This window comes from Hypanus sabinus, chromosome 23 (genome assembly GCF_030144855.1).
Source record: "Hypanus sabinus isolate sHypSab1 chromosome 23, sHypSab1.hap1, whole genome shotgun sequence".
Classification (NCBI taxonomy): domain Eukaryota; kingdom Metazoa; phylum Chordata; class Chondrichthyes; order Myliobatiformes; family Dasyatidae; genus Hypanus; species Hypanus sabinus.
Window position 1 is genome coordinate 52,125,636 of NC_082728.1, and position 27,971 is coordinate 52,153,606.

General features: G+C 42.4%; 1 protein-coding gene across 1 annotated transcript in view; it reads right to left on the reverse strand.

Moving 5' to 3' along the window:
* spata20 (spermatogenesis associated 20) overlaps window positions 1–27,971 on the reverse strand; it is a 472,602-nt gene that overhangs the window by 286,173 nt on the left and 158,458 nt on the right. The window contains exons 12-13 of the mRNA XM_059948873.1: window positions 8,272–8,440; window positions 668–876 (exon numbers count right to left, since the gene is read on the reverse strand). Coding sequence (XP_059804856.1) covers window positions 668–876; window positions 8,272–8,440 — 378 coding nt within the window. The remainder of the gene's footprint in view (window positions 1–667; window positions 877–8,271; window positions 8,441–27,971) is intronic.

Here is a 27,971-nt window from a genome sequence, read left to right on the forward strand (position 1 = left end):
TAGGGGGAAGGGAAGGAAGTTAGCTAAAAGGTGATAGGTGAAGCCAGAAGGGTTGAAAAGATAAAGGGCTGGAGAAGAAGGAATCTGATAGGAGAGGAGAATGGATCATAGGAGAAAGGGAGGGAGGAGGGGACCCAGGGAGAGGGGATAGGCAGGTTAGAAGAGGTAAGAGGCCAAAGGGGGGAGGGGGGAGTGTAATTTTTAATCAGAAGGAGAAATCAATATTCATGCCATCAGGTTGGAAGCTATCCAGACAGAATGTAAGGTGTGACAGAATATAAAAAAGACAGAATATATCCTGAGGGTGGCTTCATCTTGGCACAAGAGGAGACCACTGACCAACATATTGGAACGGGAATGGGAATCAGAATTAAAATGTTTGGCCACCAGGAACTTCTACTTTTGGCGGATGGAGGACGAATTTAACCGGTCTAAATTAAAGTTAAATTAAGGAAACTACTATTGATTCCATATTGTTACACATAAAAACAAACACAACAAAACTAGTGCAATTTTGTTACTTAATGAACAAGTTAGAATGCCTACTTTTCACTGAAATCTCCATTTTTCCACTTTAAAAGCTTGGTGTAGCAACAATGCATAAAAGCAACGTCCCATCAGAAATAAGACTTTGTTCAGATAAAGAATTTGCATAGGGAAAACTCACCTTCCTTAAGGCGAATTAGCACCGATGTATCATGGGCATCATCCGTGAAGTAACCAAATTCCTTGGCATCCCAGAACAGTTCATCCTGCTTCTGCTGAAGCCTCAGGGCCCACTCTAGCCACTGCTGCTCAAAGGAAACCTCATACAGGTCTATCAGGCCGCGAATAACAAACGCGTAGTCATCCAGAAACCCACTGATGGGATTGGCTCTGAAAAAAGATCAGAGTTGGTAACTATCAAGTGCACAATCACTGTATTAATTACCTTTTCTGTGGCTTATATCCCACACTCCAGAGACAAACATCCTGTAACACTTTAGAACTCATCACTCTTGATTCTGTAGGCAGTTTTTTTTTTTGCAAGTACTCAACACAAATAACCACTGCCAACTAGGATGAGAAAGAGAATAGGGGTTCCAAGTTATGCTCCACTCAGATCTAGACATATACCATTATTCCTTCATCACCAGAGGTAAAATTCAGGACTTCTCTATCTAAAGACACTCTGGATAATGACCTTCTGCACTAAAATGCAACAATTGAAGATAAGGCCTCATCACCATCATAACTCGCTTCTAAAGTATTCAGCAATATGCAATAATTACCAGTCTTGCTGTCTATAGCCACACCCAAGAAGGCATAATGCTCTCATTCATATGGTTTCAAGTTGCACTGGCCCTTCAAACAGGCCCTCTTCTCATTGTTACCATCGAGGAGGAAGTACAGGAACCTGAAGGTTTTCGGAACATCTTTGTCCCAGCTCCATCAGATTTCTGAATAGACAATGAACCCATGTACACTAGCTCACTTCACTTTCACTCTCTTTCTGAATTACTAATTAATTAAATACATATATATCTTAAATATATATATATTATATATATTTGTCCTGACGAAGGGTCTCGGCCCGAAACGTCGACATCGCTTCTCCCTATAGATGCTGCCTAGCCTGCTGTGTTCTACCAGCATTTTGTGTGTGTTATATATATATATGTTAAAGATCTTTTTTATTATTATGCATTGCAATGTACTGCTGCTGAAGAATAACATATGTCACAACATATGCCAGTGATATTAAACCTGATTCTGAATAGAAAAGGTACATTTGACTTTGTGAGGTTGTGGCACAGGGTCTAACACTGCTATCACAGCAATGCTGCATCATTACGTGATTAATTCCAAACAAGGTTGCTGTTGAACACGCTGATTACAAGATTCCAGCAAGTTTTATGACCATCGACTAATCCTTAATCCATCCCTGTATATTACCTTAAATCCTACAGTAACCTACTCTGCGTTGCCTCATTGAAGACCTGTTGAAAGTCATAATATTCCTTATCCATTGATATCCCTACAACTGTTGGTTACAAATTTTAAAAATCTAACATGATTTCCCTTTCACAAATCCATATTGATCCAGTCTGATTACCTAAGTGCCTTGTTACTATTTCCTTAATAATAAATTCCATCACTTTTTCTGCTACTGACACAAGGTAGAATGGTCTATAGTTCCCTATTTACTGTCTCCTTCTTTCCCTAAATGTCAGGGTTATATATTTTTTTTAACCTATCAATCTGTGAAAACAGTTCGAGAAAATGCGGAATTTTGAACTATTACTTCCAAACTTCCATTCCATCCTTTGTTAAACGCTAAAGTGCAGGTCACTTAATCACCTTCCAGTCCCCCTAATTTCCCCAATGGACTCTTTTTTTTATTAAAAAATGGTTAATATATTTTACTTCCTCAACCAACTGAAATCTGTTTCTCCACAATTTTTCTCATAGATTTCTGTGCTTTCCTCCCTGAAGACAAATTCAAAATATGCACTTAGCTTCTCTTTCATACCACCTGCAGCAAGCCCAGCCTGTCCTCCAAGTTCAGCCAGTGATAGTATTACCAAGCCACTGCTGGGGTTGGGTATTAAAATCCACTATCTATAGCATATTCTGTGCTCTTTCTATTCTCAATATTCCTTCCAAGAGCTGTTAACATGAGTACTGATTCATCACTGGAGGTGCTTATGTCTTTCTAATATCAAGAGCCACTATCTGCATTAGAACCAATGATGAAGGCATATATCACTGTGTTCCCACCTCTTGTGGTTCTGTCTTCTAACTGGTAATACATTTCAAATCATCACAATGAAGAAGCAAAACCACAGAAGGTGGCAATCTGAAATAAAAACAGAAAATGCTGGGAAGACAATAAGATCACAGCAGGTCAGATGACATTTGTGGTGAAAAAACAGCCCATTTTTCAGGTCCACAATTTTTCATCAGAACAGCTTGCCACAGAGTATGTGTCAGCTGTGATGAAAGGTCACCAGACTGAAACATTAGCTCTGCTTCTCTCTCCAGAGATGCTGCCTAAGCAACCGACCTCTAGCATTTTCTGTTTAGAGATAATAATGGAGAAATTTGGAATGTAGACTGAGTATGATTTTATGTATATCACTACATTAGAACTACTCCACGTTAGGTGTGTTAGGTGTGACCTTTAAGGTAGCCTGGGCTGAGTGTGTTTTTGTAATGCCTTCCGGCTCATCTGGTTTCCACCTTATTGTATTTTTGACTCATTGAACCATTTAAGTTAATCCATTTGAGGGTTATTTCTTCAGCAGTTTGATCAGAGCACAACTGCGTAAGTGCATAGACGTCAGCCAGTGAGTACAGCGAGAAGAGTTTAAAAGGAGACAGCTTTATAAAGAGGGTGACGAAGTAGAGGGAGACAGAATAGGAAGGCTTTAGCTCAACGGGGCTTAGGCAATAAGGGTCGAGGCAAGGTAGGTTGCCTACGTAGAATACAGAGAGGAAGAATGTGTGTATGGCTGGTGTTCTGTGCTCAGTGTCAGATGTGGGAAGTCCGGGAACTCACAGCCTCCCAGACAGCCCCATCTGCACCAGGTGCGTCAACCTGCAGCTCCTTAGGGACTGGGTTAGGGAACTGGAGATGCAGCTCGATGACCTTTGTCTAGTCAGGGAGACTGACGAAGTGATAGAGAGGAGCTACAGGCAGGTAATTGCACCAGGGCCTTGGGACACAGATAAGTGGTTAACAGTCAGGAGAGAGAAGGACAGGAGTCAGATGCTAGAGAGCACCCCTGTGGCTGTACCCCTTGACAACAAGTACTCCTGCATGAGTACCGTTGGGGGGGGGGGGAGAACAGCCTACTTGGAGCAAGCAACAGTAACCACGCCTCTGGCACAGAGTCTGGCCCTGTGACTCAGAAGGGTAGGGAAAGGAAGAGAATGACAGCAGTGATAGGGGACTCTATAGTTAGGGGATCAGACAGGCGATTCTGTGGATGCAGGAAAGAAGCAGGATTGTAGTTTACCTCCCAGGTGCGAGGGTCCAGGATGTTTCTGATCGTGTCCACGCTATCCTGAAGTGGGAAGGAAAACAGCCAGAGGTCTCGGTACATATTGGTACCAATGGCATAGGCAGGAAAAGGGAGGAGGTCCTGAAAGCAGACTACAGGGAGTTAGGAAGGAAGTTGAGAAGCAGAACCACAAAGGTAGTAATCTCGGAATTACTGCCTGTGCCACAACAGTAAGTATAGGAATAGGGTGAAGTAGAGGATAAATACGTGGCCAAGGGATTGGAGCAGGGGGCAGGGATTCAGATTTTTGGATCATTGCGACCTTTATTGGGGCAGGAGTGACCTGTACAAAAAGGATAGATTGCACTTGAATCCCAGGGGGACCAATATACTGGAGGGGAGGTTTACTAAGGCTATTGGGGAGAGTTTAAACTAGGATTGCGAGGGGATAGGAACCAAACTGAAGAAACGGAAGAAGAGGCTCACAGAGAAAGCGTGAAGACAGCGCAAGAGGGAGGATAGGCAGATGATCGAGAAGGGATGCGCTCAGACCGATGGATTGAGATGCGTCTATTTTAATGCAAGGAGTATTATGAACAAAGCAGATGAGCTTAGAGCATGGATCAATACTTCGAGCTATGATGTTGTGGCCAAATTCAGAGACTTGGATGGCTCAGGGGCAGGAATAGTTATTTCAAGTGCCAGTCTTTAGGTGTTTCAGAAAGGACAGGGAGGGAGGCAGAATAGGTTGGGGTGTGGCACTGTTGATCAGAGATAGTGCCACGGCTGCAAAAATAGAGAAAGACATGGAGGGATTGTCTACAGAGTCTCTGTGGGTGGAAGATAGGAACAGGAAGGGGTCAATAACTCTACAGAGTTTTTTTTACAGACCATCCAACAGTAATAGGGACATCAAGGAGCAGATAGCAAGACAGATTCTGGAAAGGTGTAATAATAACAGGGTTGTCGTGATGGGAGATATTGATTTGCCAAACATTGATTGGCATGCCCCTAGAGCAAGGGGTTTAGATGGGATGGAGTTTGTTAGCTGTGTTCAGGAAGTTTTCTTGACATAATACGTAGATAAGCCTATAAGAGGAGAGGCAATACTTGATCTGGTATTGGGAAATGAACCTGGTCAGGTGTCAGGTCTCTCAGTAGCAGAGCATTTAGAGATAGAGATCACAATTCTATCTCTGTTACCATAGCATTGGAGGGGGATGGGAACAGACAAGTTAGGAAAGTGTTTAATTGGAGTAAGGGGAAATATGAGACTATCAGGCAGGAACTTGGAAGCATAAATCGGGAACAGATGTTCTCAGGGGAATGTACGGAAGAAATGTGGCAAATTTTCAGGGGATATTTGGTTGGCATTCTGCATAGGTATGTTCCAATGAGACAGGGAAAGGGTACAGGAAACGTGGTGTACAAAGGCTGTTGTAAATATAGTCAGAAGAACAGCTTACAAAAGGTTCAAAAACTAGGTGATAATAGAGATCTAGAAGCATGTAGATATTAAGGAAGAGGGTGTGCTGGAGCTTTTGGAAAGCATCATGTCAGATAAGTCACAGGACCAGACGAGATATACCCCAGGCTACTGTGGGAGGCAATGATCTTTGCATCATCAATGTGGACAGGAGAGGTTCCAGAGGATTGGAGGGTTGTGGATGTTGTTCCATTATTCAAGAAATGGAGTAGAGATAGCCCAGGAAATTATAGACCAGTGAGTCTTACTTCAGTGGTTAGTAAGTTGATAGAGAACATCCTGAGAGGCAGAATTTATGAACATTTGGACAGACATAATATGATTAGGAATAGTCAGCATAGCTTTGTCAAAGGCAGCTTGTGCCTTACGAGCCTGATTGCATTTTTTGAGGATGTGACTAAACGCATTGATGAAGGTAGAGCAGTAGATATAGTGTATATGGATTTCAACAAGGCATTTAACAAGGTAGGCCACGCAAGGCTTATTGAGAAAGTAAGGAGGCATGGGATCCAAGGGAACATTGCTTTGTGGATCCAGAACCGGCTTGCTCACAGAAAGCAAAGAGTGATTGTAGACAGGTCATATTCATAGTCAGTGACCAATTATGTACCTCAGGGATCTGTTCTGGGTCCCCTACTCTTCGTGATTTTTATAAATGACCTGGATGAGGAAGTGGACGGATGGGTTAGTAAACTTGCTGATGACACAAAGGTAGGGGGTGTTGTGGATAGTGTGGAGGGCTGTCAGACCGATAGGATGCAAAACTGGGCTGAGAAGAGGCAGATGGAGTTCAACCCAGATAAGTGTGAAGTGGTTCATTTTGGTAGGTCAAACATGATGGCAGAATATAGTATTAATGGTAAGACTCTTGGCAGTGTGGAGGATCAGAGAGATCTCGGGGTCCGAGTCCATCAGACACTCAAAGCTACTGTGCTGGTTGACTCTGTGGTTAAGAAGGCATACAGTGTATTGGCCTTATCAATCATGGGATTGAGTTTAGGAGCCAAGAGGTAATGTTGCAGCTATATAGGACCCTGGTCAGACTCCACTTGGAGTACTGTGCTCAGTTCTGGTCACCTCACTACAGAAAGGATGTGGAGACCATAGAAAGGGTGCAGAGGAGATTTACAAGGTTTCCTGGATTGGGGAGCATACCTTATGAGAATTGGTTCAGTGAACTTGGCCTTTTTTCCTTGGAGCAACGGAGGACGAGAGGTAACCTGATAGAGGTGTATAAGATGATGAGAGGCATTGATCGTGTGGACAGTCAGAATCTTTTTCCCAGGGCTGAAATGGCTAGCTTGAGAAGGCACCGTTATAAGGTGCTTGGAAGTAGGTACAGAGATGTCAGGGGTAATTTTTTTATGCAGAGAATGGTGAGTGTGGGGAATGGGCTGCCGGTGACAGTGGTGGAGGCGGATATGATAGAATCTTTTAAGAGACTCCTGAACAGGTACATGGAGCTCAGAAAAATAGAAGGCTATGGGTAACCCTAGATAAATTCTAAAGTAAGGACATTTTCAGCATAGCTTTGTGGGCTGAAGGGCCTGTATAGTACTGTAGGTTTTCTATGTTTCTACTACTATGGGTGTCACATGTGGCAGAAGGAGTCAGAAGTTACAAAGAGAAGCAAAGTCCCTCCCTTGAACCACCAGTCAGAATGCACTACTGTCACAAATGTTTTGTGTTACACACAATTTTTTTCTCTTTTCACCTTTTACAGTCTGCATTGTCTGAGCCTACTCTACCATGCAAAAGTCTCAGGCACATATATATAGGAGTGCCAGGGGTGGTGGTGGCATGTCTGCAGACAGACCCAGCCCTGAGACACTGGCAAGGTCATTTGATTCCAAACAATTGGTTTATTGATCATTACAGAATATCCCTCTGGTGCTTCCCTCTCCCTTCCCCTTTTCCCAACCATGTTTCACCTCTCCCTACCCTCCTCCCACTCTCAGTCCACAATGGAGACCCATATCAGAATCAGTTTTATCAGCACTCACAAATGTCAAGAAATTTGTTTTTTTGCAGCAGCAGTACAGTACAATACATAAAATTACTATGATACTATGCAAATATCTTAGGCACCTTAGCTATATATACAGTACGTGCCCAAGACATTTGAATAGTACTGTATAGGGGTGTGCGTTGGTCAAAGACACTGGCACAGTGGTGTATACTCTCCCTGTGACCTTGCTGCATATTGTTCATTTATTGCTGTTTGCACAACTACAATGAAGCACAGTACTTACACCTCACTGTAATGGTGCAAATAACAATAAACATGTCTTGACTTGAGAATTTTGTAATTGCAACTCTATTGACACTACTGACACCAAGTATTACTGAAACAGCTCATAATATTTAACCAAACTTAAATTGCCCTTCTGCATTGGTGGTATTTGTACTAATATCTCCATGGCTCATAACTGTATAACCGCAACTATTAAGTTCAATAAAAGTTGATCTTGCCATATAAACATTCATAGGCTAATGCCTGAAGAGGGATCTGGCAAGGTGTTATATGCAAAGCTTCTCATTTTTATTAATGTTGCTTTTTGCAATTCTTAATGCACCAAATCAACTTTCACCAGATATTCTCACCAACATACTGGTGGCATCTAATCGACATCTTTGTTTTCATCTTCCAACAGCAAATGCCTTAAAGGTTCACATATAAAGCTATGGAAATAAGGGAGAGAAAGCCCCATTCAAGATTACATTCCATCCACAAGGGATATCTGTTATTGAAAAGGATGTGCAAAGAGGTCAGCTCTTTCCTTTTTGATAGTTACTCACCCTTGCTCCACAACACTGACAGTTCCACGGTAACAGCTGCGTAGGAGCCGTCCACTGTTCTGATCCAACATGTGTTCCTGCAGGAAGGCAGCAGCCTGTGCTGCACGTCGAATGTAAGCTTCCTCCCCCAGAACTGCACCAGCACGAGCAAATCCAGAGATCATGAGACCTTTGTATAAGATAATGAAAATTAATGGACAGAAAATTAAGCATGGACTAGGTATACCAAAAGGACAGTGGCGAGCAGCCAGTGAGTGAGTGGGCCAGTGAAGGAGTGGAACTTTGAGGCTTTGGTGAGAAGAGATGGAGGACGAGCTTGCTGCATGAGGTAAGGCTGGGTAAGTTTCTTTAATTAATTTAATTAACTTAGGAGTTGGTAATGGAGGCAGTAGATAAGGTAGTCCAGTGCTCCGATTGTAGGATGTGGGAAGTCAGGGACAGCACAATTGTTCCTGATGACCACAACTGCAAAAGGTGCATCCAGCCACAGCTCCTGACAAACCAAGTTAGGGAACTGGAACTAGAGCTGGAGCTGGATGAACTTTGGATCATTTGGGAGGCAGAGGCGGTAATAGATCAAAGTTTCAGGAAGACAGTCACCCCTAAAAGTCAGGGGACAGGTAACTGGGTGACTGTCAGGAGAGGGAAGTGGAATAGACAGAAAGAACAGAACACCCCTGTGGCCATTCCCATCGACAATAAGTATACTGTTTTGGATACTGTTGGTGGGGATGACCTACCAGGGACAAGCTGCAGTGGTTGCGTCTCTGGCACCGAGACCAGACCCTCAGCTCAGAAAGGAAGGAGGGAAAAGAGGACAGCAGTAGTGATAGGGGATTTGATAGTTAGGGGGACAGATAAAAGATTCTGAGAGAGAACGAGAATCCCAAATCGTCTGATGCCTTCCTGGTGTCAGGGTCCGCAATATCTCGGATCGAGTTCTCGGTATTCTCGGGAGAGCGGCTGAGCTGCCAGATGTCATGGTCCATGTGAGGACCAATGACATAGATAGGAGTAGGGTTGAGTTCCTGAAGAAAGAATATAAGGAGTTACGAAACATAGAAACATAGAAAACAGGAGCAGGAGTAGGCCATTCGGCCCTTCGAGCCTGCACCGCCATTCAGTATGATCATGGCTGATCATCCAACTCAGAACCCTGTACCTGCTTTCTCTCCATACCCCCGATCCCTTTAGCCACAAGGGCCATATCTAACTCCCTCTTAAATATAGCCAATGAACTGGCCTCAACTGTTTCCTGTAGCAGAGAATTCCACAGATTCACCACTCTCTGTGTGAAGAAGTTTCTCCTCATCTTGGTCCTAAAAGGCTTCCCCTTTATCCTTAAACTGTGATCCCTTGTTCTGGACTTCCCCAACATCGGAAACAATCTTCCTGCATCTAGCCCGTCCAATCACTTTAGAATGTTATACGTTTCAATAAGATCCCCCCTCAATCTTCTAAATTCCAGCGAGTATAAGCCCAGTCGATCCAGTCTTTCTTCATATGAAAGTCCTGCCATCCCAGGATTCAATCTGGTGAACCTTCTTTGTACTCCCTCTATGGCAAGAATGTCTTTCCTCAGATCAGGGGACCAAAACTGCACACAATACTCCAGGTGCGATCTCACCAAGGCCTTGTACAACTGCAGTAGAACCTCCCTGCTCTTGTACTCAAATCCTCTTGCTATTGGAAAGAAGTTAAAAAGCAGGACCTCAAGGGTGGTAATCTCGGGATTGCTGCCTATGCCAAGAGACAGAGAGGGTAGGAACAGGAAGTTATGGCAGATGAATGCATGGCTGAAGAGTTGGTGTAGGGGGCAGGGGTTCAGATTTCTGGATCATTGGGATCTCTTCTGGGGAAGGTCTGACCTGTACAAAAAGGACGGGCTGCACCTGAACTGGAAAGGGACCAATATCCTGGTGGGCAGGTTTGCTAGAGCTGTTGGGGAGGGTTTAAACTAGTTTGGCGGGGGATGGGAATCGGAATGTGAGTGCAGAGATTAGGGTAGAAGGACAAGGGCATGATGCTACGTGCTCTGAGCTGATGAGGAAGGACAGGCAGGGGACAAAACATAAATATAGCCAGTTAGAGGGCTGAAATGTGTCTCTTTCAACACTAGGAGTATTAGGAATAAAGGGGATGAACTTAGAGCATGGATCAGTACGTGGAACTACGATGTTGTGGCCATTACTGAAACTTGGCTGGAGGAAGGGCAGGATTGGCTGATGCAGGTACCAGGGTTTAGGTGTTTTAAAAGGAATAGGATGGGAGGTAGAAAAGGGGGAGGAATAGCATTACTGGTCAGGGCTATAGAAAGGGAGGATGCTGTAGAGGGAGTGTCCACTGAGTCGGTGTGGGTGGAAGTCAGAAATAGGATGGGACTACAACCAAGGTTCATGGATTAAGGGTGAAAGGTGAAAGCTTTTAGGGGAATATGAGGGGAAACTTCTTCACTCAGAGGGTCATGAGAGCATAGAATGAGCTTCCAGCAATAGTGGTGCATGCAAGCTCAATTTCAACATTTAAGTGAATTTTGGGTAAGTACATGGATAGTATGAGTATGGAGAGCTATGGTCTCAGTGCAGGTCGATGTGAGTAGGCAGTTTAAATGGTTTTGGCATGGTAAGATGGGCCAAATGGCCTGATTCTGTTCTGTACTTTTCTATGACCCTATAATGAGGCAGGGCTAAACAATCAATTACAGGAAACCATGTGGAACTTAAACTGCTGGTGGAACACAGCAGGCCAGGCAGCATCTATAGGGAGAAGCACTGTCAATGTTTCGGGCCAAGACCCTTCGTCAGGACTAACTGAAGAGACAGATACTAAGAGATTTGAAAGTAGTGGGGGGAGGGGGAAATGCAAAATGATAGGAGAAGACCAGAGGGGGTGGGATGAAGCTAAGAGCTGCAAAGGTGAAAGGTGATGGCAAAAGTGATACAGAGCTGGAGAAGGGAAAGGATCATGGGACGGGAGGCCTCGGGAGAAAGAAAGGGGGGGGGAAGCATCAGAGGGAGATGGAGAACAGGCAGAGTGATGGACAGAGAGAGAGAAAAAAACAAACAACTAAATATGTCAGGGATGTGTTAAGGGGAGGAGGGGCATTAACAGACGTTAGAGAAGTCAATGTTCATGCCATCAGGTTGGAGGCTACCCAGCCAGTATATAAGGTGTTGTTCCTCCAACCTGAGTGTGGCTTCATCTTGACAGCAGAGGAGGCCATGGATAGACATATCAGAATGGGACGTGGAATTAAAATGTGTGGCCACTGGGAGATACTGTTTTCCCTGGCAGACCAAGCGTAGGTGTTCAGCGAAATGGTCTCCCAGTCTGCATTGGGTCTCACCAATATATAAAAGACCACACCTGGAGCACCGGACGCAGTATACCACACCAGCTGACTCACAGGTGAAGTGTCGCCTCACCTGGAAGGACTGTCTGGGGCCCTGAATGGTGGTGAGGGAGGAAGTGTAAGGGCAGGTGTAGCACTTGTTCCACTTACAAGGATAAGTGCCAGGAGGGAGATCGATGGGAAGGGATGGGGGGATGAGTGGACAAGGGAGTCGCATAGGGAGCGATCCCTGTGGAAAGCAGAAAGAGGTGGGGAGGGAAAGATGTGCTTGGTAGTGGGATCCCATTGGAGGTGGCAGAAGTTACGGAGAATTATACATTGGACCTGGAGGCTGGTGAGGTGGTAGGTGAGGACAAGGGGAATCCTATCCCGAGTGGGGTGGTGGGCGGATGGGGTGAGGGCAGATGTGCAGGAAATGGGAGAGATGCGTTTGAGAGCAGAGGTGATGGTGGAAGAAGGGAAACCCCTTTGTTTAAAAAAGGAAGACATCTCCTTCGTCCTGGAATGAAAAGCCTCATCCTGAGAGCAGATGTGGTAGAGATGGAGGAATTGTGAGAAGGGGATAGCATTTTTGCAAGAGACAGGGTGGGAAGATGAGTAGTCCAGGTAGCTGTGAGTGTCTGTAGGCTTATAGTAGATATCAGTAGATAAGCCGTCTCCAGAGATGGAGACAGAAAGATCAAGAAAGGGGAGGGAGGTGTCGGAAATGGAACTTAAACTGTTCTCCTTCCCAGTTAAAGGAAGATTTTAAAACATGTGTGAAATTATGAAGGTGAGTTTCCTAATAAATACTTTCCAATGGCCTTCACTGCCAGAGGATTGCTCATCAGAGGATATTGTAATTGGCAAAAGAACCAGAAAGAAAAAGAGGACAGCAGTTTTATTCGGGTGACTATGGTCCAAAATCCACTGACGTGGTTTTGAACGATAATCACTTGATTCAACAGCATCTTCCCAATCAGAAATGGATACCTTTCTGAGAAAAGTAAACGTGTGAAGTTAAAGGACAAGAAAAGGAGGTTAAACTAATTGGACACAAGAAGGCCAGAAAGAAGCACATTGAACTGAATGGACTCCCACTCTGCTGAGTGAGCCAATGGCTCTGCTTCCTTCTGCCCAGCTCCATTTGAACTCATTTAACATCAAATCTTTCTCAGCATTCCCTACGTCCATACTCCGTTATGATAGTTCCCCTATTTACAGGTCCCTAACCCATGAATCTACTATATCGCAAATTTACCTAGAGCAGTAATAAAAGCAGATCCTTGTTAATCCATCACCCTCATCTCCAGAAGCCTTAGCTATAGCTCAGGATGGGGTTTGAGTGGGTGCAAGGATTGAAGGCATTGGCTTTGCTTTTCCAAATATTAATTGGAAAGGAAATTCTGCTCTGCAGCAGAGAATGTCAGATAAGCAGTGTGACATTTAAAAATACTGGCGAGGTGGAGAGAGCTAATGAATGTCATCAACAACCTATGGAGCCTGATGTAGTGTTGTTTGATAATGTCATACATAGATAGCATGTACAGTACATAAAATTTTAGAGGAAGCCAGAAGTAATACTTGCAGTGTGATGAAGGTAGGGAGTGGCTCCAAGGAAAAATGAAAAACCAGTAATGTTATTCAAATTATGTCTGACTAGATGGGAAGTTGTCCAGTTGAGGACAGTCCTGTATGGCAGGACAACGCAGGAAAGACAGAAGTTGAGGATGCTGTGGCCAACATCAGTGATCACGCAATCAAATAGAGAAGGTGTTCACACCAGCTGAAAGCAAATCATCTGTGACTTTGATGCTAGTGCTGTGACAGAGACTGGATCCTGACCATAGAGAATGCACAACTGATGTCTTCAAATCTGTGTACAACAATCCAATCAAAAACATTTAAAATAGGATAACATGATATGGTGAGATCGTAGAAAACAGGATGATCCATTAATAATCTGATAAATGGCCTTCTGGTGTTGCTACTAATTCTTCTATCCCGAAGTCAATAACATTCCTTCTGAATCTCAAAGGATAAACTATGTACCATTCTTGTACAAAGATCTATATCCACTCTTGGATTAACTTTATCAATACCGTTTTCTCTTAATCTTTTAAGATTAATTTTCATATTCCTGCTCTATATAAGACAAAGTTTCTCTCTTAAATTTGCAATGCAAAGGTTAGGGATATTCTGTTTGCACTTTTTAAACATTGAGCAATGCTTCAAAAACTGTGATGTCAGCATATGCTGATTAGCAAATCAACTGAAAAAAGGTGTGCATTTCCATTGTGCCCCTCATGACCACAGATCATAACCACAGTGCTTTATTGTTAATTATGTAGTCCTTTGGATGTGCAGCTTATGGAGGACTACATGAATGTGGCAGCTAATTTGTGCTCAACTGTCTCCTAGAAATGAGATTGATGTCTAGATTACACAGTTTAACATGAGTGTGCTGTCTTTACGACAGTTATTTAGTTTATAATATTTTCGCTTAGTAACTCATTCGATAGTATTTTCTAGTTAGAATTAGAAGTGTTTAAAGTATATTCATTGCATGTAAAATATATCGGCATGCGATGACGTCACATCCGGTTTCGCCGCGTCTTGTGGGAAAGTACCGGTTTGAAATTAACGCGAGGGTGGGGGCTCACCACGAGGCACACCTGAGCAGAAGTTGTTTGCAGGCATTAGAAATCACAGTGAGAGCAACGCTGTAAGTTAATAGATAATCGATATATTGAACTAAGATGTTAATGCCGATCCTGTTAAAAGTAACGACGGTCGATAATGTTTATGCTTTCGTTAGTTAAAGAGTTGCGGATAGTTTGCATTGAAGTGTATTTAAAGTAGTCAATGGAGCAGGTAAACTCTGCCTGTATACTGCACCTTAGTGTAATGTAGTTATAGTCACCTTTGCAAGTATTTACAATTGAAATGTGATATTAAGGAAGGAACAAATACTGTATCAATCTTGTATTGTTTTATCCACAGTTTTCACCATATGTTAATGTGAAGAGTGAACAGTAAATGGTTAATCTTACTGCGATCTGGTTTCATTGACTGTGGTTTATCTCGACGTTGAATTCGGCGTTATTAGTACACGCGAAGGAGAACGTTACAATGAGATTACCTAAGGAATTGCAGAAGAGCCCCAGTTTTGCTTCTAAATGATGCAATGGAAATTTTATAAACACCTGAAAATGTATCTGAAATTTAGTTCAATGTCATCTCATTCACAAGAAAGCAGCTCCAACACTGAAGCATTCCCTCACTCCTGAATTAGAGCAACATGATTAAGGAATCATATCACTAACTGAAGTAAAATGTCCAACAATCGGTGCTTATAAACTTCAGGAGTGAATTTAAGGCAGCAAGGCAAAGCAGCCTCACAACTCCAGCAAACTCACACAAAATGCTGGAGGAACTCAGCAGGTCAGGCAGCATCTATGGAAAAAAGTACTGTTGACTTTTCAGCCCAAACGTCAATTGTACTTTTTTCCTTATAGATGTTGCCTGACCTGCTGAGTTCCTCCAGCATTTTGTGTATGTTGCTCGGATTTCCAGCATCTGCAGATTTTCTCTTGTTTGTGGTTTGGTCACAACTTCAGTGACCTGGGTTCAATCTGGGTGCAGTTTCCACTTTCTCCTTGCAATTGCATGGGTTTTCTCTGGGTGCCCCATTTTCCTCCCACATCCCAAAGATGTGCTAGCTGGTTAAATTGCCCTAGTTTCCAGAGCTTTCTTCGTGAAACTTTTTACCCTAAATTCCTTCCCCCAATCAATTTAGTTACTTCACCTTACGTAGATGCGACCTGGGAGCAAATTTACCCAAAAGGGGCACCTGGGAGAAAATAAAGCAGCAGGGCAAAATAGAAAGGGAATGGGACTGAAGGATTACACATCTGGGAGCCAACACAGGTCCAGATGGGCTGAAAGGCCACTTTCCCTACTGTCATAAATAAGGAAACCAACTACATAAGGGAACAAGGAGTTAAAACAGGATCTAAAGAGGAAAGGGTATTGACTATAACAAAGCTACAACAAAGGAGATTGCAACAGTAGGATAGCAACAAAGCTATAGAGGTGTCAGAACATTACGTGAGATGTGAATCATACAGCCTCTAGAGAAACAAAGGATTGAAGAATTGGTGGTTCTTAGTTAGTTGTCTAGATAAAACCAACTGCAAATTCATACTTACTAAAATCAGCCTCAACTAGAAAGTGTTACATTTGCTGCATGCAGTTGGAAAGCTTTTCTGAAGTTGGGATTGTAAGGAAGATTGTCTGTTGAAATGGTAGTGCTATTGATTTCAGTTTATATTACATTTATCCTTCATCTATTAACTGTTAAGTAAGTCTACGTGAGATGAACAAAACAGTATTCACAAGACTGGCTTGCTTTACCTAGGATAAATTTGTGCTTAATAATTGCAAGTATTGAAAACCAATGGGCAACTTAGACATTAAACTTAATTATATTACCAGCCCAGTCAGAGAGCTTCAGTTGATAACAAGTTATTATACTGACTCAGAACTGGCAGAAAAGTGTTTTTTGTTCATTGAAAACTTGAAAGGTAAATGCCATGTATGTGAAAGAGGTGCCAACAAATTCATTATAGGACTAAATTTGAGAGGCTAAGTACAACATCCTACAACTATACAGCAATTTACAATGTGCCGCTAAGTGGGGATGTGACAAGTTCAGAACAAGCAAAATACAGTGGACATTGTAAACATGAAATTTAAATATAAAATGCTGAAATAGGCAGCAGCTGACAAATGTCCAGTGGAGTGCATTACTGGAGCACATTGTGCTCAACCTGACTGCTGCCTGTACTCACTCTACATTTTTCCCACAAGCAAACTTACATTCTGCTGTGAGATTGATCAGCTTGGAAGTCTGAATTCTCCTACCATCCTCCCTGCTGTCAAAGACCTTCTGAAATGTTAATGACATTTCTGATTCAAGTTTAATAAGTGCTTGGAAAGATTGGTCATGTCCCACATCAAGGATGTAATGCTGGCTACCTTGGATCAGCACAAGTTTGCCTACAAGGCGAATAAATCAACTGAAGATGCCATTTCTACCAACCTTCATACTGTCTTGGAACACCTGGAGCACAAAGACACCTATGTCAGGATGCTTTTCATGATTACAGCTCAGCCTTTAACACCATACCACCTGCTGACTGTCAAGCTCCACAATTTAGGTCTTGGGACATCATCCTGTAATTGGATCCTGGATTTCATCCAGACGGTGAAACTAGGCAAGTACACAACAATCACCCTAACCCTGAACACTGGTGCCCTGCAGGAGTGTGTGCTCAATAAAAAGATTGAAAAAGAAAGAAAGAAAAGGAGTGTGTGCTGAGCCCACTTCTCTACTCCCTCTACACCTATGACTGCACTCCTGCTCGCGCTACAAACTCAACCATCAAATTTACAGATGACTCAACAGTAATTGGCCTAATCACAAAGAATAATGAATCTGCATATAGAGAGGAGGTGCTGAAACTGTCCGATTGAAGCAGGAACAACAACCTATCACTCAACAACATGAAGACAAAAGAAATGATAATTGATTTAGGAAGGCAAGAGGTCCCGAATAATCCCCACTATTCATAAATGGTGAACTAGTGGAAATGGTCTTGCTTCAAGTTTTTGGAGATGATCATCACTGAAGAGCTCTCTTGGTCCAACAATAAAACCTCGATAGTAGGGAAGACACAACAGTATACTACCTAAGGTGCTTAAGGAGAGTTAATTGGCCCCAAATATTGCTGGCCAACTTACATCGATGTGCAATAAAGAGCATACTGACAAACAATATGGTACTCTAGATGCATCAAGACAGATCACAAAGTACTCCAATAAGTGATAAGGACAGCTCAGCATATCATAGACCTGGAAACAATCTACAACTCTTGATGCCTCAGACTCACTTGTAACATCTTTAAAGACCCATCCCTTCTCAGACACTATCTATTCAATTTCCTGAAATCTGGTAGGAGATACAGAAACATCTTAGACAAGATAGTAAGGTTGAAAATCAGCTTCTTCTCAGAGCTGTTGTGCAGCCGAATAATGCTGCAACTGGCTTGCAATGACCTTTGAGTGGTATGGATTTTTACGAACTGTTGTAAGACCATAAGACTTAGGAGCAAAGTGAGGCCTTTTAGCCCACTGAGTCTGCTCTGCCATTCCATCGTAGCTGATCCCAGATTCCACTCAACCCCATACACCTGCCTTCTCGTTATATCCATTGATGGCTGACCGATCAAGAAATGATCAATTTCCACCTTAAATATACCCACGAACCTGGCTTCCACCTCAGTCTGTGGTAGGGCATTCCACAGATTTGCCACGCTCTGGCTAAAAAAAATCCTCCATACCTCTGGTCTAAAAGGTCATCCTCAATTTTGAGACTGTGCTCTCTCATTCTGTATACCCCCAGCATCCGAAACATCCTCTTCACATCCACTCTATCTAGTCCTTTCAACATTCAGTAGGTTTCAATGAGATCCCCCAGCATTCTTCTACATTCCAGTGAGCACAGGCTCAAATCTGCCAACACTCCTCATAACTTCTTCATTCCTGGAATTATCCTCATGAACCTCCTCTGGACTCTCTCCAATGACAACACACCCTTTCTGGGATACGGCGCCCAAAATTGTTGACAATACTCCAAGTGCGGCTTGTCTAGTGTCTTTCAAAGCCTCAGCATTATCTCCTTGCTTTTACATTCTATTCCCTTTGAAATAAATTCCAACGTTGCATTTACTTTCTTTACTACACACTCAACCTGTAAAATAATCTTCTGGGAGTATTGCACAAAGACGCCCAAGTTCCTCTGCACCTCTGATGTTTGAATTTTCTCCCCATTTAGATAATAGTCTGCACTATTGTTCCTTTTACTAAAATGCATTATCATAAATTTCCCAACACCATATTCCATCTGCCACTTTTTTGCCCATTCTCCCAATTTGTCTAAGTCCTGCTGCAATCACATTGCTTCCTCAGCACTACCTACCCCTCCACCTATCTTCGTATCATCCATAAACTTTGCCACAAAGCCATCAATTCCATTATCTAAATCACTGACAAACAACGTGAAAAGTAGTGGTCCCAATACTGACCCCTGAGGAACACCACTAGTCACAGGCTGCCAACCAGAAGAGACCCCTTTTATTCCCACTCACTGCCTCCTGCCTGTCAGCCATTCCTCTATCCATGCCAGTATCTTTCCTGTAACGCCATACAATTTTATCTTATGTGGCACCTTATCAAATGCCTTCTGAAAATCCAAGTAAATGACATCCACTGCCTCTCCTTTGTTCACTTTCTTTGTTACTTCTTCAAAGAACTCTAACAGACTCGTCAAGCAAGATTTCCTTTCACAGAAACTATACTGACTTTGACTTATTTTATCATTAGTTTCCAAGAACCCTGAAATCTCATCCTTAATAGTAGACTCCAACACTTTCCCAACCACTGAGGTTAGTCTAACTGGCCTATAATTTCCTTTCTTTTGCCTTCCTCCCTTCTTAAAGAGTTGAATGACATTTGCAATTTTCCAGTCTCCAGGACCATGCCAGAATCAAGTGATTCTTGAAAGATCACAACCAATTAGTCCACTCTCAGGACTCTGGGGTGTAGTCCATCTGGTCCAGCTGACTTACCCACCTTAAGGCCTTTGAGTTTTGAAGTTAATTGACATTTTTTTCTTACATCCTTCACATACATGAGGAATAAAAATCTTTACTTTATGTCTCCGTCTAAATTGCAATGCGCAATCATAGTAATTTATAATAATTTATGATAAATAGAGCAGTCAAGTGAATAGAAAAGTGCCTAGCACTTGTTCCTTTGTAATAGCAATGGCACTCACTCCTACCCCTGACACTTATGGACCTCTGGCACACTGCTAGTGTCTTCCACAGCGAAGACTGATGCAGTGGAGTGCTATTAATTTTTTTTTTAATTAAGCCATACCACGTGTTGTAAATATCAGTTTTGCACAGACTGGAAAAGCACCACAATATCAATATCTTGAGCAATGATTGTAAAGTTCTATTCTAACAGATGTATATATATTTTTTAATTAATTATAAAAACAAAAAATAATAATTTAATTAAAAATACAAACTGCAGTGATAAATATAGATGAATATTTTACAATATTCCATAATTTACTGCAGATAAAACAAACCTCCTCTGAAAGATTTCATTATGATTTTTACTGACAGTGAAAGCAATTGCCTTTTCTAAACTCAATAAAATCAAACATTAATATTTCTTGAACAAACTACAGATTAAAATTGTCATTCTGTAACTTCCAACTCAACCTCTTTTATAATGAAACCCATGAAAACCAACACTCAATCATGTAGCAAATTGCTATTTCATCATTGCTTAGGTTGATCAACATATGAAACAGATAGAAAGACTCTCAGCCACACCCCATTCAGAAACAGGACAGCAAGTAAATCAAGCAAACAACATGTGATGCTACCTCTTATGAGAGATCAGTGAGAACCTAAAAAATATAAACTAGGAAGTCCAGCCAAACTATGTGAAGAAATTTCCCAGCTCTGCAATTACATTTTGTCCAGTTTCCCACGTCATCAGCAGTGATGGAAGATGCAAATGACAATACCATTAAATGCCATGTATTTGTTTACTTTCATCAAAATCACTGAGCTCCAGACCTTTATCGAACATGAAATATACTTACATTCCAGATATTAGATGAGAGGGATTGTTGCCTGACCACTGAATTTATTACAACAAAAATTGCTGAAAACAAAGACTGGATGCAAAGAGCAGATCAGAGGCTTGGAATTCTGCAACAAAGAATCCCCCATAGACTTCCCACAATCTACAGGGCATATCAGGAATACTACCGAATAACCACCACTTGCCTGGTTGATTACAGATTCAGAATTAAGTTTGGAAATTCAACATCATCCATGACAAAACAGATCACTTCATCAGCACTTGAACACTTCCCTCCAAACTCCGAATAATCTCTTCTGATGGTAAAGCTCACAAGCTACTGATGTTCAGAGGTCGGCAAAATATGACCTGCCAGGCATCCATGCTGGGAATATCTGCCTCAGAGAGTATTGATATTCCTTTATTTATCCCTTACGTTTGAAAGTTTCTGTAGAGACAGCATTGGTGTGTTTTTCTTCCCCCCCGGCACATTTGTAGACAGTACAAATCTCAGAAGTATATAGGAGGGTAGGGACCATTGGTTCCTGCTAGACCATGAGTATTACCATAAGACATAGGAGTAGAATTAGGCCATTTGGCCCATCGAGTCTGCTCCACCATTCAGTCATGGCTGATCCTTTATTTTTCCTTCCTTAGCCCCACTCCCCAAGTCGCCTCCCTGTAACCTTTGATGCCATGTCCAATCAAGAACCTATCAAGCTCTGCCTTAAATACACCCAACGACTGTGGTAATAAATTCCACAAATTCACCACCCTCCAGCTAAAGAAACGTCTCCGCATCTCTGTTTTAAATGGATGTTCCTCTATCCTGAGGCTGGGCACTCCTGCCCCAAACTACCCCGCCATGGGAAACATCCTTTCCACATCTGCTCTGTCTAGGCCTTTCAACATTCAGAAAATTTCTCTCCACCAAATCTTCATATCAGATTCAGATTCAGTTTATTGTCATTTAGAAACCACAAATGCAATGCAGTTAAAAAATGAGACAACGTTCCTCCAGAATGTTATCACAAAAGCATATGACAAAACAGACTACACTAGAAAATCCACATAACATTTGGCAATCCCCAATCCAGAGTCCGGAGAGGCTGTACCGTCTTAGCGCATTCCCCGGAAAAGAGCTCCAAATCCACCAAAAGCCATCTATTCCATCATCTAAATCACTGATATACAGCATAGAAAGAAGCGGTCCCAACACTACCCCCTGCCGAACACCACTAGTCACTCGCAGCCAACAGAAAAGGATCCTTTTATTCCCACTTGCTGCCTCCTACCAATCAGCCAATGCTCTAAGCATGACAGTAACTTTCCTGTAACACTATGGACTTTTAACATGGTAAGCAGCATCATGTGTGGCATCTTGTCAAAGGCCTTCTGGAAGTCCAGATATACAACATCTACTGCATCCCCTTTATCTATCCTTCTTGTTATTTCCTCAAAGAATTCCAACAGGTTCATCACGCAAGATTTTCCAGTAAGGAACCATGCTGACGTTGTCCTATCTTGTCCTGTGTCACCAAGTACTCCATAACATTATCCTTAACAATTGACTCCAACATCTTCCTAACCACTGAGGTCAGTCCAACTGGTATATAAATTCCTTTCTGCTGCCTTCCTCCTTTCTTAAAGAGTGGAGCGACATTTGTAATTTCCAGTCTCTGGCAGCACACCAGAATCCAATGACCTTTGAAAGATTGTTTCTAATGCCTCCACAGTCTCTACCATTACTTTCAGAACCCTAGGGTGCAGTTCATGTGGTACAAGTGACTTACGTACAGTCGGTCCACCTTATCCGCAGGGGACTGGACTCCCCGCAGATACCAAAAACACAGATGCTCAAGTCAGTGGACTTTAGGACCCGGTGGAGCACTGGAGCTGATTTAGCCTGACTCAATGCGGTGAACTTTAGGACCCGGCAGAGCACCAGAGCTTATTTAACCTGTCTCAGTGTGGTGGACTTTAGTACCCAGTAGAGTTCAGGACCCACCGCCCACAGTGTTTCTGGAAAATGATCACAATTGAAAATGAAGTGGAAATAATAAAGCAATCAGAAAGAGGTGAAACGACAGCGGTCATTGGAAAAGCGTTAGGCTATAGTCGGGATAAAGTGAGAATAATGGAGCATATGAAGGACCTGCCCTGATGAAAGCTACAATTATTACTAAGCAACATAGTGGTTTAATTATTGAAATACATATGTTTCTTAACTGTTTTATATGGGCAGAAAGGTAAAATATATACTATATACCAAGCCAAACGTTTGACTAACTGATGCTAAAAAATACCAGATGTACCTGTTCCGACTTAGAGAACTTTCATTTTTTTTCGATTCCTAATCCATGGTAACCTATGCACATCCTCCATATACTTGAAATCATCTCTAGATTACTTATAACACCTAATACAATGTAAATGCTATGTAAATAGGTGTTATACTGTATTGTTTAGGGAATAATGACAAGAAAGAAAGTCTGTACATGCTCAAACAACAAGTGTTGGAGAGAGAACTTCCAGGTTTTCCCGATCTGCAGTTGGTTGAATCCGCGCATGCGGAACCCACGGATAAGGAGGGCCAACTGTACCCTTAAGTCTTTCAGCTTGTTGAGCATTTTCTGCCTTGTAATAGTAACTGCACTCACCTCTCTTCCCTCGCTCCCTTCAAAATCTGGCACACTACTAGTGTGTTCCTTAGTTAAGACTGATGCAAAATACTTATTTAGTTCATCTGCCATTTCGTTGTCCTCCATCATGACTTCTCCGGCCTCATTTTCTAGTGGTCCTATAGCCACTCCCATCTTTATTTTTTTCACATACTTGGAAAATCACTTACTATCCATTTTGATATTGTTTGTTAGCTTGCTTTCAGGTTCATCTTTTCCCTCCTAATGCTTCTTTCAGTTGCTCTCTGTAGGTTTTTAAAAGCTTCCCAATGCTCTATCTTACCACTAATTTTTGTGTTGTTATATGCCCTCTCTTTAGCTTTTATGGCAGGACTGATGTCTAAATCTTCAGACACCTCTTTTCCTCAAATGGAAAAAAGGTGCTGGTACAGGTAGTGGTGAGAAATGGCTCCCAGGATAGAGGAAGTAGCCCATATTTTCCACAGTCTTGCCATAAAACATCAATGTCCAGGAACAACGTGTTGCAGTGGGGCAGGTTGGTAGAGGACCTTTGCTTTGCTGAAGCTGAGTTTAAAATCCATTCTGAGAACAAATCAATGGTGGTGCTCGTCTAAGTGTATGTAAATGGCGAAATACCGCAGTTTACCATTAAGGTTTTGATAACCTTGGTTCAATTGTGTTATCCATTCGTGCTGAAATTTAGCTCCATTCTCATAGAAATTAGTCTCCAATTGACATTTGTTCCTCAGTGACATGCAAGCCATGATAAAAAACAACTGGGTCAAAATAAGGCAAATCTCAGTGAAAATAGCCAAACAAGGCTACCTCGCTGTCCAAAAATTTTCTCAGTCTTTCTCCACCAATGCCACACAATGGCTGCAGTGTTTACCATCTATCACACAACTTGCCAAGACACAGCTCCATCAAAAAGAGAAGGGCAGTGTTCAAAGTACATTTATTATCAAACTATGTATACCATATACAAACTTGAGATCCACCCTCTTGCAGGCAGCCACAAAACAAAGAAACACAAAAGAATCTATGAAAAACACCTCCCACAAGACTGTCAAACATCCAATGTACAAAAAAAGAACAAATCCTATAAACAATAAAAAAAGTAAACTAATAATACAAAGGATATGAACCACAGAGTCCCTGAAAGTGGTCCACAACCATGGAGCCAGATCAGTGCTGCTCTGGTTCAGGTGTCCCGACTGCTGCAGACCACAGCTACAGTCAGTTCAATGCTGAGGTGAATAAAGCCCCATGGAGGCTATGTACAAACAGGGTCAGAGGTGCCTCTACTTCCTGGGGAGACTGAAGCCTTTTGAGTATGCAGGACTCTCCTTTGCATGTTCTACCAGTCTGCAGTCACAAGTACAATCGTTTATGTGGTAGTGTGCTGGGGCAATGGCATCAACATGGGTGATGCCAACAGGCTCAATAAACCAATTAGAAAGACTAGCTCTGTTATAGGAGTCAAACTGGACATACCAGAGGCTGCAGTAAAACAAAGGACCCCCGGGAAATCCTGGCAATTTTGGACAATGTTTCCCACCCTCTGCATACCACCTTGGCTGAACAGAGGAGCACTTCTAGCAACAGACTAAGGCTACGTCCACACTAGACCGGATAATTTTGCAAACGCCGGTTTTGCGTAAAAACAATAGGCGTCCACAACAGGCGTTTTTGAAAATACCTCCGATCACATTAAAATGGGTGTTTGGGCGAATCTCCTCCTACTGGGCATGTGCAGGACACATCTACAGAAAACAAGCGAAGAGGAAACTCTTCTGTATCCGCAGCAGCATTGAAACCTGCAATGTGGAGGGTAGGGTTGACACACATCACAGCAACCAATGTACAGCCTCTTCACCTGACTCCGACAGTTTGGACCAAACAACAGGTTATGGCTATGACAGGTTTGGTGTCAAATCTCACCGTGAAAGACTTGGAGCACATTTGTCCAGCTACAGACTAGAAAAACTTTAAAAGAAATTGCCAAACGACAGACAGCTGTTGGCTCTCATGCAGGAGGACTTAAAACTGAAAAAACAAATACTGGAGTGTATGGAGGCAACGGACAGGGAGTTCACAGACAGTACAACCCGGCTGACGACGAACATTGAAAAACTGACAAACTCTGTTGCAGAGGGATTTGCAATGATGAGGAACATGATGTACTTTTCACTACCACAATACCAGCCTCACAGCCACCACAATAGCTACATATACGGACACACAGACCCCTGGGTGGCCCCACCACACTGAGTGCACTCCCACAGAGGGGTCACCCTGGAAACATTTCCTACAGCCATAGGCATGTCATGACAGCGTTTTTAAAAAGCTTTAAAAACTTTTAGTGATGGTTCCCATTACCATCACTATCATCAAGTATGCATGACCAGGCACATAGGCAAAACTAAGATGAAAATGAGATCATGACTTCCCTTCATCAAATCTCACTTCATACATGATGAATGAGGCAGTGAAGAACTGGACCCTGATCTATTTTTACAGAACAGTTTTGTCCCAAAACCCTAGGTGTATATTCGAAGACAAGAGGGGAAAATGGTCAAAAGTAGGTGGTTGATCACAGGTTTGGAAACAAGATCAGATATCCATTCCCATCACACGTTTTTTTTTAATTTAAGGTCATCATATCAAAGAAGTACATTTTGAAAGGAAAGTCAACAGTTGAAAGGATAGTCAAAAGGAAAGTCACTGGTTTATTGGTGGATGACTGAACATAGAACAGTACAGCACAGTACAGGCCCTTCAGCCCACAATGTGCCGACCCTTAAACCCTGCTTCCCATATAACCCCCCACCTTAAATCCCTCCATATATCTAGCTTTTAAATTTCTATCTAATAGTCTCTTAAATTTCACTAGTGTATCTGCCTCCACCACTGAATCAGGCAGTGCATTCCACACACCAACCACTCTCTGAGTAAAAAACCTTCCTCTAATATCTCCCTTGAACTTCCCACCCCTTACCTTAATGCCATGTCCCGTTGTATTGAGCAGTGGTGCCCTGGGGAAGAGGAACTGGCTGTCTACTCTATCTATTCCTCTTAATATCTTGTATACCTCTATCATGTCTCCTCTCATCCTCCTTCTCTCCAAAGAGTAAAGCCCTAGCTTCCTTAATCTCTGATCATAATCCATACTCTCTAAACCAGGCAGCATCCTGGTAAATCTCCTCTGTACCCTTTCCAATACTTCCACATCCTTCCTATTGTGAGGCGACCAGAACTGAATGCAGTACTCCAAGTGTGGCCTAACCAGACTTTTATAGAGCTGCATCATTACTCCGCGGCTCTTAAACTCTATCCCTCGACTTATGAAAACTAACACCCCATAAGCTTTCTTAACTACCCTACCTACCTGTGAGGCAACTTTCAGGGATCTGTGGACTTGTACACCCAGATCCCTCTGCTCCTCCACATTACCAAGTATCCTGCCATTTACTTCGTACTCTGTTGAAGAGCTACACGGCCACAGTTATAGCGAGGACCAGGCCTTGAGCCATAGTGTCGTCTGCTTGGAGCCGCCCAGGAGAAAGGCAGAGTCAGTACACTCTACTGGAGTGCCAGAGGCAGAATGGTGCAGCCTCTATGCTGGGATCAGTGCTGTCCTCTAGTGTTCACTTAGCAGAAGACAAGTTATTGTGTTCAACTGCAGACTGCTGCAACATTCATGGACTTGGACTATATTTTATTCTTTTGTGTGACTACATTTTACTCTGTCTTATACGTGCCTTGTGCTGTGTATGACTGTTGGTACTGTGTTTTGCACCCTGGCCCCGGAGAAATGCTGTTTTGTTCTGGCTACATTCATTGGTAATCATGTATAGTTGAATGACAATTAAATTTGAACTTGATATAAACTACATGGCATAATTTTAAAGACATAGCTGATAAAAAAGATTCATGGGTTCAAAAGTGTAAGAAGCTTTTAAAAAAAAACATGGTAACCTGGGTTTTAAAAGAATATGGTACCGAAAACCAACTTTAATCGATCACTAATCAGACCTCGGCTGAAATATATCAGGTAGCATGGTTACTTACTGGAATAGCACACAGGCCAAAAGCTTCAGTTATATAGAGAGATGAGAGAGGCTGGGATTGTTTTCATCACAGCGGTAAAAGATAAGACTTAATGGAGAAGAGTTTGCGGAAGAGTGAACTGAGAGGAAGAATTTCCCCCTTGCAGGAGGATTGGTAATAAATTACAGACCTCTCAAAACATTTTATTTGCATACCGAGGGGCCACTCATTGTTCTACACAGAAAACTGCTACTGTATCTTCATGTGGTATAAAGATCTGAGACATCATAAGCTAAACTGCACTCATCTGCTCATGTTTCTATTTACGGGATCTTTCCATGTGCAAAATGGCTTCTATTCGTTGGCTTTGGTGTTTCATGAAGTTTCTGAGAACCATCCAAAGCACTTTCAATCAGTAAGCATTCCTGATGATAGATCATGTGCAAATCTCTAGGACCGACACGATGCTTACAAATCCAGGCCCAAAATAGTGGATTACTACCTTCAGAAAGACAGAAGCCACTTTCCAGAATGAAAACCATTATTCTTTAAGCAATTATTTCGGTTCTAAGCATGTATAATTAGCTACAAACAATGAGGCATAGAACAAAATCCAATGTGATGTTATCAGGCATGTAACCCTTCACCCATTGGTTCCTGACATACAAATCTCTAAGTCCCTCCACTAATTATTTCCAAAATATTAATAGGCCCCTGGGGCACTCCAATGTACAAAATCAAAACAGCAGCAAGAAGTCAAACATTAATGAGGGCTGGGAGTCACAGAAAAATTAACCAGCGGACAGCTAGAAATTAGTAACAGGCAGATCAGCTGCCAGCAGAGTATGTTGTTTAAGGTATGTTGCTTAGCGGGCACCACAAATTGAATTACATGCTGCCGGGCTTGATGGATCAGCAGTTAAGAGAGTGTTTGATTCAGCAATAAAGAG